The 10,379-nt window shown below is 68.2% G+C and overlaps 1 protein-coding gene across 11 annotated transcripts; it reads right to left on the reverse strand.

The window, feature by feature from the left end:
- Nucleotides 1-2,029: 2,029 nt before the first annotated feature.
- LOC148051624 (uncharacterized) lies at nt 2,030-10,327 on the reverse strand. Of its 11 annotated transcripts, XM_087737621.1 has the most exons (13): nt 8,573-10,327; nt 7,726-7,930; nt 6,885-7,193; nt 6,543-6,629; nt 5,630-5,898; nt 4,569-4,759; nt 4,310-4,462; nt 4,002-4,210; nt 3,744-3,930; nt 3,464-3,644; nt 3,255-3,363; nt 2,997-3,155; nt 2,032-2,787 (listed from the first exon to the last, which is right to left on the reverse strand). In XM_087737621.1, the coding sequence occupies exons 5-13, from the start codon at nt 5,639-5,641 to the stop codon at nt 2,447-2,449; spliced, it is 1,542 nt and encodes a 513-aa protein (XP_087593747.1). In that variant the 5' UTR covers nt 5,642-5,898; nt 6,543-6,629; nt 6,885-7,193; nt 7,726-7,930; nt 8,573-10,327; the 3' UTR covers nt 2,032-2,446. The 11 variants fall into 11 exon arrangements, with proteins under 11 accessions (XP_087593753.1, XP_087593747.1, XP_087593745.1 ...); XM_087737619.1 differs by having other exon boundaries at nt 5,630-6,629; nt 7,726-7,866; XM_087737626.1 differs by having other exon boundaries at nt 3,744-3,834; nt 5,630-6,629.
- Nucleotides 10,328-10,379: the final 52 nt, after the last annotated feature.

Genomic DNA, 10,379 nt, shown 5'->3' on the forward strand with positions numbered 1-10,379 from the left:
TCTGTGGGGGGCTCAAAACAAGGCTCGTGTGGCCACTTGTGGGGCTCAGAAACTAAGTCCTGCGCTTTGGAGTCTGGAAACCAGGCTCATTTGGCCAGGTTGAGAGCTCAGAAACGGAGACCAAGTCCTGCGTTTGGGGGGCTTGAAGCAGAGACCCAGGGCTGTGCGTTGGGACTCCCCCAGAGAGACGAAGCCTCGCCTATCGGAGACTTGAAACCAGGCTCATTTGGCCAAATGCAGGGCTGAGAACCAGAGACCAAGTGCTGCGTTTCAGGGGGCTGGAAACGGAGACCCAGCGCCGCGTGTCTGTGCTCAGGAACAGAGCCCCACTCCTGTGCGCTGGGGGCTGGAGACAAGGCTGATGGGGCCACTTGCGGGGCTCCGGCACAGAGACCCCGTCCTGTGCTGCGGAGCGTTGAACCGGGCTCACGGGGCCCGGGTGAGAGCTGAGAAACAGAGACCGAGCCCCGCGTTTCGGGGCTGGCAACCGGGCTCCGGTGGCCAGTGCTGGGGCTGAGGCCGAGCGACCAAGTCCCGCGTTGGGGCCTGCAGCAGAGCCCCGGCCCCGGGCTCAGCCCGGAGCCCCGCGGCTCCTCTCCGAGGCCGGGCTGGGGCCGCCGGTGCCCGCCGGAGCCCCCGCACCCCGGGCTGGGCCCGGCCCCGGGAGCCCCCGGCCCTTCCCGCCTTCACTCGGCCAGGCCGCCGCTGTGGTCCGCGGCGGAGCTCCGGCACCCAGCGGCCCCCCCGCCCCCGGCAGCGCGGCACTTGGGCCCCGAGGCCCCGGAGCGCGGCTCCTCCCGCCCCGGCGCCGGGACGGGGTCGGCGAGACCGGGCCCGGGGGCCGGGGAGAGGCCGGGCCCAAGGCGCTGCCGCGGTCCTCCGGCCCCGGGCCCCGCACCGCGCCCGCCCGCGGAGAGGCGGGCAGCGGCCGGGCCCCAGCTCCGCGCACCCGCGAGGCCCGGCCCCGGCCCCACTCCCGGCCCCGGGCTCGGCTCCACACCGGCCCGGAGAAGCCCCCGTCCCCGCGTCCCGAACAAGGGGCCCCGCTACCGGCGTCCGCCGCGGTCGGTGCCGGCGCCCGTCTGGCGGCGGCGGCGGCGGAGGAAGCGCGTGCGCGGGGCGGGGCCGGAGGGGCGGGGCCTGAGCGCGCGTGCGCGGGGCGGGGCCTGGCCCAGGTGCGGCGGGTGAGGGGGCGGGGGGGTCTGTGACGAGGGGGCGGGGCCTCTAACGAGGGGGCGTGGTCTGTAACGAGGGGGCGGGGCTTAGCACAGGTGCGAGGCGCGGGCGGGCGGGGCCGGGAGCGAGGGGCGGGGCCAGTCCCAGGTGCGCGGCGGGCGGGGCGCGGGGCGCGTGCGCGGGGCGCGGCCTGTGGCAGGTGCGGGGCGGCGGGCGGGGCGCGGGGCGCGTGCGCGGGGCGGGGCCGAGCAGATTTGAGCCCCGGCGGCGGCCGCGCGCGCCTCCTTTTCGCGTTCCCCCGCGGTGGCGCCGCCCGCGGCCCCGGGGCGGCAGCGGCCGGGCCGGGCTCCCCCGGCGGGGCCAGGTGAGGCGCGGGGGGCTCGGCCCGCGGGAGCCGCAGGGCCCGGCCGGGGCCGGGGGAGCCGGGAGCGGCGGAGCCGGGGCCCGTGAGGCCGGGGCCCGTGAGGCCGGGGCCGGGAGCGGCGGAGCCGGGAGCGGCGGAGCCGCGGCCGAGCAGCGGCGGGGAAGGGGCGTCGGGGGAGCGGGGTTTCTCGGGGCCGGGGTTTCTCGGGGCGGCGGCGGCGGCCGCGCTGGCGGCGGCTCCGCGGAGCAGCCGCGTTTGTCGGGGCGCCGGGGAATAAAGCCCGGAGGGCCGGAGCCCGGCGCCCCCCCCGTCGTCGTCGTCGTCGTGGTCGCCCGATCGAGACGCGGCCCCCCGGGGCCGGGCCCGCCCGCGGGTCCCCCCGGCCAGTTCCCAAGCACGGCCCGAGCCCGCCGGGGCTGCCGGGCTCCCTGACACCACACGCGGGGCTGGGGGCGCGGGGCTGCGGAGCCGGGGGTCTGGGGGCCGGGGGGGAGCCCCGGTGCTGCCTGCGCGGGGCTGGGGCAGAGGCCTGGGGGTTTGGGCCCAGAAACGCAGCCCCCGTCGGCTGTTTCTGGGGCCAAACCCGGGGCTGGGGCTGGGGCTGGGGCTGGGGGGGAGGCGGGCGGGCGCTGGGGGGCGGGCAGGGTGCGTGGGCCCCCACCGGAGGTGGGGGTCCGGTCGCGGTGCGTGGGCCCCTGCCGGAGGCGGGGGTCCGGTCGCGGTGGTCCCCGAAGCGCGGGAGGCTGGCATGCACCAGGCCGAATTAAACGTCTGAGATAGTCTCTGGGGCGAAAAGCGCTTTTCACACCCCCTCTGCCCACGTCCAGCCTTTATTCGAGGCGTGTACCACCCCCGGCGCGGGGACTGACCAACAACCAGACACTGGGCGTACAGTTATGACATTTATTATTCATATGCAAGTGCTGACAGTGATTGATTTACGACCTGGTCCAAAGCCAAGATCGCATTAACAAGCACAAGCCCCAAGGGGCTGGAGAGGAGCTGGTGCTGCGGCCAACTGGAACTGGAGCCCAAAACCAACTGGAGATGAGACTGGACTGGAACAGGAGCCGCAAACAAGCTGGAGCCAGAGGAGATGAAACTCGACTGGAGACTGGAACGAGCTGGAGCCGTCCATGAGCCGGAACCACAGCTGAACTGGAGCTGAAACTTCCCAGCGCCGTCCACAAGCTGGAGCAGAAGCGAAGTGGAGCCATCCGAGAGCTGGACCTGAAGGCGCAGATGAACTGGGGCAGAAACGAGCAACCTGAAGCTGCAAACAGGTCCAGCTCATGGACAGCTCCAGCCTGAAACGAACTGGAGCCACGGCTGAACTGGAGCTGGAGTCGCAATGAAATGGAGCTGCAAACGAGCTGGAGCCATCCAGGAGCTGGACTTGGAAAAAAAGGGTGCAGAAAGAGTGACCAGAAACAAAAAAGGGACAGAAGAAACCAACCTGAGAATCTGCAAATGAGCTGGAGCTGCAACGAACAGGACGGGTCCATACGCTGGAGTGCAGAGGAACCGGAGTTGTCCATACGCTGAAGCTGGAAACAGACGGGAGCCGCAAAGGAACTGGAGCCAAAACTGAACTGGAGCCGTCCAGGAGCTGGACCTGGAAAAAAGGGTGCAGAAAGAGTGACCTGAAGCTGCAAACAAGCCCGAGCCATAAATGAGCTGGACCAGAAGCAAAAGAGGGGCAGAAACAACCAACCTGAGAACCTGCAAATGAGCTGGAGCTGAAACGAACAGGACCTGTCCGTACGCTGAAGCTGGAAACAGACGGGAGCCACAACTGAACTGGAGCCGCCCAGGAGCTGGACCTGGAAAAAAAGGGTGCAGAAAGAGTGACCTGAAGCTGCAAACAAGCCCGAGCCATAAATGAGCTGGACCAGAAACAAAAAAGGGACAGAAAAAACCAACCTGAGAATCTGCAAACGAGCTGGAGCTGCAAGAAGCCAGAGCCGTCCATGAGCTGGAGCTGCAACGAACAGGACGCGTCCATACGCTGGAGTGCAGAGGAACCGGAGTTGTCCATACGCTGAAGCTGGAAACAGATGGGAGCCGCAAAGGAACTGGAGCCAAAACTGAACTGGGGCTGGACCTGGCAAAAAGGGTGCAGAAACGGTGACCTGAAGCTGCAAACAAGCCCGAGCCATGAACGAGCTGGACCAGAAACAAAAAAGGGACAGAAGAAACCAACCTGAGAATCTGCAAATGAGCTGGAGCTGCAACGAACAGGACGGGTCCATACGCTGGAGTGCAGAGGAACCGGAGTTGTCCATACGCTGAAGCTGGAAACAGACGGGAGCCACAAATGAGCTGGAGCCAAAACTGAACTGGAGCCGTCCAGGAGCTGGACCTGGAAAAAAGGGTGCAGAAAGAGTGACCTGAAGCTGCAAATAAGTCCAAGCCATAAATGAGCTGGACCAGAAGCAAAAGAGGGGCAGAAACAACCAACCTGAGAATCTGCAAACGAGCTGGAGCCGCAATGAACAGGAGTTGTCCATAAACTGGAGCTGAAACGAGCCAGAGCCGTCCAAGAACTGGAGCCACAACGGACAGGACCTGTCCATACGCTGGAGTGCAAAGGAACCGGAGTTGTCCATACGCTGAAGCTGGAAACAAGACGGGAGCCGCAAAGGAACTGGAGCCACCCAGGAGCTGGACCTGGAAAAAAGGGTGCAGAAAGAGTGACCTGAAGCTGCAAACAAGCCCGAGCCATAAATGAGCTGGACCAGAAACAAAACAGGGGCAGAAACAACCAACCTGAGAATCTGCAAACGAGCTGGAGCTGAAACGAGCCAGAGCCGCGATGAACAGGACCTGTCCATCAGCTGGAGCTGGAACCAGAGCAGAAACAAACGGGAGCCACAAATGAGCTGGAGCCAAAACTGAGCTGGAGCCGTCCGGGAACGGGACCTGAAACAAAGGGGAGTCCCAACCAACACACAAAACACACACACACAAACAACCGGGGGCCCGAGCCGAGCTGGACCCCAAACCAACAGGGGCCCAAACAACCGACCTGGAGCCACGCAGCCCCGGCAGCGTCTCGGGGCGGGCACGGGCAGGGCTGTCCCCAGCCAGGCGCAGGGCGGGCGGCAGCGTCGGCCTCGGCGCAGGCAGCCCGGCTTCTTCCTGGGGCTCCGCACCCCACAGGGGTCCCTCCAGTGCGGGCGGCTCCCAGCAGCGGCTCCTCTGTCCGTCTGTCTGTCCCTGCGCAGGGAGAAACATGGCACAATCAGCTCTTGGCAGCGCAGCCCGGCCCAAAGAGCCCTGGAGCTGCAGCTGTGCCCGCCCCTCGGGAGCAGCAGCCCCGCACCGCACCCCCAAGACGGGGACGGGGCACCAGAGACAGGGACGGGGCACCAGACACGTCCCGTTTCCCCCCGAAGGGTGGCCCAGAGCCAGGGTCTGGCTGAAAACCCACCCGCCCTGCGCAGCAGCGGCACAGGCCGACTCCAGCAGCCCCAGGCCGGGGCCGGGGCCGGCACCGCACCAGCGCCAGGGGGGTCTGGGCCGGACGCTGACGGCGCCCACTTCCACCTCCCCAGACGCCCCTCACAGCCACGGACCCCCAAATCGGCTGAGGGTGGGCTGGGGGGATGGGAACCGTGGGGCCCCCCAGTGCCCTGCCTGCGCCCACAAACAGCCACGGGGCGACCCTGCCCAGAGGGTGCAGGCCCTGGCCCTGCGGTGCCGAGCTCCTGTGAGCCCCAAGGGACACACACTGGCACCCGCACCAGCGCTGCCCCGCCGGCGCCGGGACCCTCCTTCCCCCCAAATGCCCCACGGGGAGCCCTGCCGGGGTGCGGCGCCTGCCCTCCCCGTCCCTCGGCTGCCCTGTGGGCAGGACGTGGGGCAAAGCCAGCGTGCCCCCAGCACAAAACCGCTCCCCGGGGCTCCTGGGGTACGGCAGCCCCCAGCACCTACCCGCAAGCCAGCACCCCGCTCCCATGGCCTGACCCTGAGAATCCGGTGCCTCCGGCAGCACCCGGAGATCCCCGCCGGCACAGCCAGCCCCAGGAGCCGAGTGCCCCGGTCCCACTGCCCAGCTCCGCTCGGCCGCCGCGTCAGGGCACTCACCTCACCAGGCATGGCCTCCCCGCCGGCGTCCCCCGGCGCTCGCTGCTTCAGGGCCGTGTTCCTCGCCCGGGCGCCGGGATGAGCCTTCCCCACGCGTCGGCACAGCCGGGCGACATCGCCGGTGCCCCCGGCACCTCCCGAGGAACCGGCGGCACCAGGACGGCTGCTGCTCCCCGTGCCGGGCCGGCTTCACAGTCTCACCGACGGGGCCGCAGGAGCTGGCGCGGATCCCTGAAGCGGCCTCTGCTCCCACCGCAGCACGTTTTGAGCTGAAAAGTAAGTTTTTAAGTGAAACAATGGCTTCAGGTGGAGCCCAGAGCCACCCCAACCGCCCTGCTGTGGGATGCCCGGGACACCCGGTGCAAACGCATCCCCCCCCGTGCGACCGCGCCATCGGAGGCAGCACAGCCCGTCACCGCAGGCAAACCCTGCTGTTACGAGGAGCGCTCGCGCTCAGCCCGGGCTGCGGGCAGGCGTGCGAGGGCTGCTGGCGGGTGTGCAAGGGCCCCTCCGCAGCTTCTCCGTGGCCACAGCTGCGACCGGCAGCTCCTCCTGCGGCCCCTCTGCAGCGGGTTCGGAGGCAGGATGGGAGCCCCTCTTGTCCGGGATGGGACCAGGCGGGGGACGCGGCGTGCGGAGCCGTACGGCTGTTGCCAGTTTATGGTTCGAGCGGGGCCTGATCCTGCGGCTGAAATCGGGAGCTGCTGGGGACCCCCAGCCCCACGGGCCGAGCTGCAGTTGCTGCCCCCAGAACAACGTGGCAAAGCAGCTCTCTTTCCGCAGCGTTCTCGCTGCTTGTCTGTTGATCCAGGCGTCCCTGGAGTCTGTCTGTCCAGAGCCACTTCTCTGTGATGCCAGCCGATGCCGGCAGGGTTTCAAAGCCGCGTCAGAGGGGCTGGGACGCCGGCGTTACCTCGGATGCCCTGGGGCGGCCTTTAACCTTCAGGGATAGCTCTCCGCTTCCACAGACCAAAGTCCGTATGTCCAGGGCCTGGCTGTCCTGCAATTTGTTTTACTTCAACATTAATATCGCCCACATCTCCAGTAAAACACCACCACCTCGTCACATTGCAGCGTAGAATGGGAATTAGTACAGCTTAGCAAAGTTAACGCACTTTCATAGAATAAAGACTGACCAACGTCATCTTTAGCGAAGGGCATTTTCTTAACGCAGCCCCAGCCCCCCAGGAGCTCCGCTCCTCTCTCCCACGCCCCAAGCAAAGTCCCCGCAGCCGCCACCAAAGTCCCCGCTCACCAGCGGTGGGAGCAGCCGTGGCATCAGCCGGTTCCCCTGAGCCACGGCCGCCCCGACGCCGGCGGCCCTGCCGGCGAGCGCCCGTTGTGCCCGGCACGCAGCCCAGCCCCGCGGAGCTGCGGCAGCGCAGGCAGCGCAGCAACGGCAGCTCCCGCGGCCAGGAAACATCGTGGCCAGCAGCCAGCGCCGCGTCTGCCCGTGGTCGTTCGTGAGCTCTTGGCAAGCACCCAGCGGCTGAGAGACTGCGGGGTCAGGCAGACGGACGGAAGAGCTCAGAGAGGGACGGGGGGCAATATCACACTCCGTTCTCTGGGGGGGAAGAAAAGCATCGTAAAAATGAGTGCACAGATACAACAGCTGCCGTGCAAAGTCAAAATTTTAACCTTCAACCTTAAAGTTTAACTTCACACCTTAACCGTAACCCGTGGCTAGCAAGCACAGGCAGGGGACTGGTAAGCAGCTGCTTAAACACATCACCCAATAAACTGCCTTAAGCGAAAGGAAACCAAAACGCCATTAATTGCACCCTCGGTCCCATCAGAAAGCCCTACCGCAAGGCTGTCGCTGTTCGGGTGAGCTGAAGCGCCGCCGCAGCCCTCCTGGTCCCAGCCCCGCTGCCCCCAGCGGCGCAGGGGACGGGACCCCCAGCCCTGGCCCTGCTGGGGCCCAGCCGCAGCTCCCGGGGGCTGCGGGAAGGAACGAAACCCCTTCTTCAAAGCAACCGCAGCCACCCGGAGCCGGGACCCAGAGGAAAGCGTGGGCAAACCCAGGCACCAGAGGGCAGGCGGAGCCCGCTCAGGTGCCTCCAGCTCTTGGCTCTCCCCTGCCTCCTGCTACTCACCGCGACTGGGGCAGCAACCAGCGCCTCTGCCTCCCTCGAGTCCCGGCGGTCCCTCAGCCATCCAGTCCGCGGCTTCGGGTGCCAGAACCGTGCGCTGGTGCCCAGGGAACGCCCCGCCTGTGCAGCCCAAACCACCCCGGCCTGCCCGGGGCCGGGACGGGGGGCAGCCCAGAGAAATGAGGACAAAAGGTCTCCGTTTGGGGTCCTGGCAAATCCGGCAGCGCGTGCGTTACACGGGGACCCTAAAACCCGCACCAAACCCGCGTTAATCCCCCCCCCCCCCCCCCCGCACCCGCAGACCCGGGCGCGGCTCCCGGCCTTGCCGCGGCGCCGGCGCCCACCCGCGCCCCAAAGCCCCCGGCCCCGGGGACGCCGTGCCCCGGCCGCTTTGGCCCCCGCCGCCGAGTCGCTACCGACCCCCAAAGCGCGGCCGGGGCCGGGGCCGGGCGTCCCCGTGTGCGGGGGGACACGAGCGGAGCCCCGGCAGACCGAACTGCCCGGCGGTTCCCAAGGCGCCCGGCCCCGGCGGGAAGCGCCCCGGGCCCCGAGGGCAGCGGCGGCTCCCGGGAGGAGAAGCGGGGCACAAGGCCCCCGCCCGGCGCCGCGGGGAGCCAAGGGGGCGGCCCCCCACCGCCGCCCCGCGGGCGCCGCTCCCCGCACCCCCGGCTGAGCCCCGCGGGGCGGCTCCGGGACAGAGCCGCCCCCCCGCCCGGCAGCCCGAACGCCCCCAGCCCCGGGCTCCGCCTCAGACGCCGCCGGGCCCGGGCTCCCCCTCAGAAGCCGCGGCCGGGCCCAAACACCCCCGCCCCGCCCCGCCGCGGGCCTGCCTGGGCCCAGTCCCACTCACCACAGCCGGGCCCGGGGTTCCCCAGCGGCACTGCGGGGCCCCAGGCCGCCCGCAGACGAGAGCCGGGCCCGGCTGGGACCCCCTCGCCAGCCCGGGGCCCCCTCGCCAGCCCGGGGCCCCCTCGCCAGCCCGGGGCCCCCTCGCCAGCCCGGGGCCCCGCCGGGACCCGCGGCCGCCGCTCCGCCTCACCGCTGCGCTGCCCCCGCGCTTTGGCGCCCCCTGGCGGCGCACAGCGGTACTGCGCCCCGGGGCTCCTTAAAGCCTCGGGGAGCGGCACGCCCCTGTCGGGCGGGGGCGGCCCCACCCGCGCGGGCCAATCGGCGCTGGCGTCGGCGGCGGGGAGCAGCCAATAGCGAAGCGGGGCGGGGCGGGAGCGGTCCCCTGCGGGCGCCCCCTGGCGGAGGGGAAGCGCCACGGCAGCGGGGGCGCGGGGGCGCGGCGGGCGCTGTCCCCGGCGTTCCCTAATTGTCGGGATTTGCCGTGGGAACGCTGGGAGCACGTGGGAGCCAGGGTCCCCGTCAGGCCCCTCGGGCCTCTGAAAGGCGCGAGGGCACCCAGCGACCTAAACACCGCATTGGCTGTTAGCACCCCGAAGAAGTAACCCGGCTCCCGCCCCTCCGTCCTGCGACGGAGCCTGCCGTCTCGGTAACGAACACGAAACCCCATTAAGGGTTGGTGGTTCCAACCTGGCGGCCCCTGATGAAGCGCTGCCCGCTGGAGGGCCCGCCGCGGCGGTTGCGAAGAGCCCGAAGGGGCAGAGGGCTCCCGGGCAGCCGCTCCCGACGCGCGTTCGGAAACGCTTGGGAGGGGAGAGCGGAGGCGGCCCGAGCTTCCGCTTCTCTGCAAACGGAGCGAGCAGCCTTGGCGGGCTCGCAGGGCTGAGGCCGCGCTGGTCCAGCCCCCCAGAGCGTTAACAAGGCCCCGGGGCAGTGGGCTGCACCACACGGCCTGCCTCTGGCGCGGCGGCAAGGCGGGAGCCAGCGCGGGTTTGCAGAGAAAACGAGTGCTGTGCCGGGGTGAGGCGCGGCGAGATCACCTCGGCGCTGCCCGGAGGACCTGGAAGCCCGATTGCTGTTAGTTTTGATGAAAACGGAGCAACCCTCGCCCTCAAGCAGCGGCGTAGCGGCAGACAGAAGGACAGAGGAGTCGGTTTTGTACTGGCTAAGGCACGACAAGATGTTTATTCCTCAGAGATGGATGCGTCCATCCTGCAAATCCGAGGAAGCCAGCAACAGAAACTACCTACAGATCGGTGTCAGCCTGCCACAGGTGAGGTCAAGCGTGGAAATGAACCCAAAAGAGAGGCCTGCAATTGTCGCAAGCTTCGGCTTTCTAGGTTGTCATTCCCTTCCAAACCACAGTAAGTCAGTAAAACACCTCTCACAGTGAGAAATTAAGGCAGGAACGAACGCGTGCCTCCAGCATTTCCAGCATTTCCAGCAACAGCAGCCCTCCCTCGTCTGTCCCGACTGGAGCCCAGCTGGTTTTTTAAGACGCTATGTTCAGAAACGTGCTCAGAAGCGCCCGGGACTTACCTGCGCCTCTGACGTAGCCTGCCCGCAGCCGAAATGCCCTTTTCAAGGCTGTCCAGCGTAACGGCACGTTTGGGTAAGGCAGCCAAATGCTGAAGGTCTCAGACCAAACTCCTCTGCTGTTCTGCAGTCGCACGACATCTCGCATCCCAAACGCACGTGTATCTGCGCTGCTCAGCCCGCCTGAGCTTCTGGGCTCAGTTTCTAGACGGAATGCTTCCCTCGTTTCTTCCCCCCCCCTCCCCCCAAATGTCCATGTTCCCAGACACCGACAA

The sequence above is a fragment of the Nipponia nippon genome, unplaced genomic scaffold (assembly GCF_047370975.1).
Source record: "Nipponia nippon isolate SJK-2023a ecotype South Korea unplaced genomic scaffold, ASM4737097v1 scaffold_6, whole genome shotgun sequence".
Lineage (NCBI taxonomy): Eukaryota > Metazoa > Chordata > Aves > Pelecaniformes > Threskiornithidae > Nipponia > Nipponia nippon.

What these genes read in the sequence shown, in the direction of transcription:
- LOC148051624 (XM_087737622.1), bottom strand. An exon ending in GCTCGTTTGCAGATTCTCAG is followed by an intron (nt 4,211 to 4,309) that starts GTTGGTTGTTTC and finishes CCTTTTTTCCAG; the next exon opens with GTCCAGCTCCTGGGTGGCTC. An exon ending in GCTCGTTTGCAGATTCTCAG is followed by an intron (nt 3,931 to 4,001) that starts GTTGGTTGTTTC and finishes TTGCAGCTTCAG; the next exon opens with GTCACTCTTTCTGCACCCTT.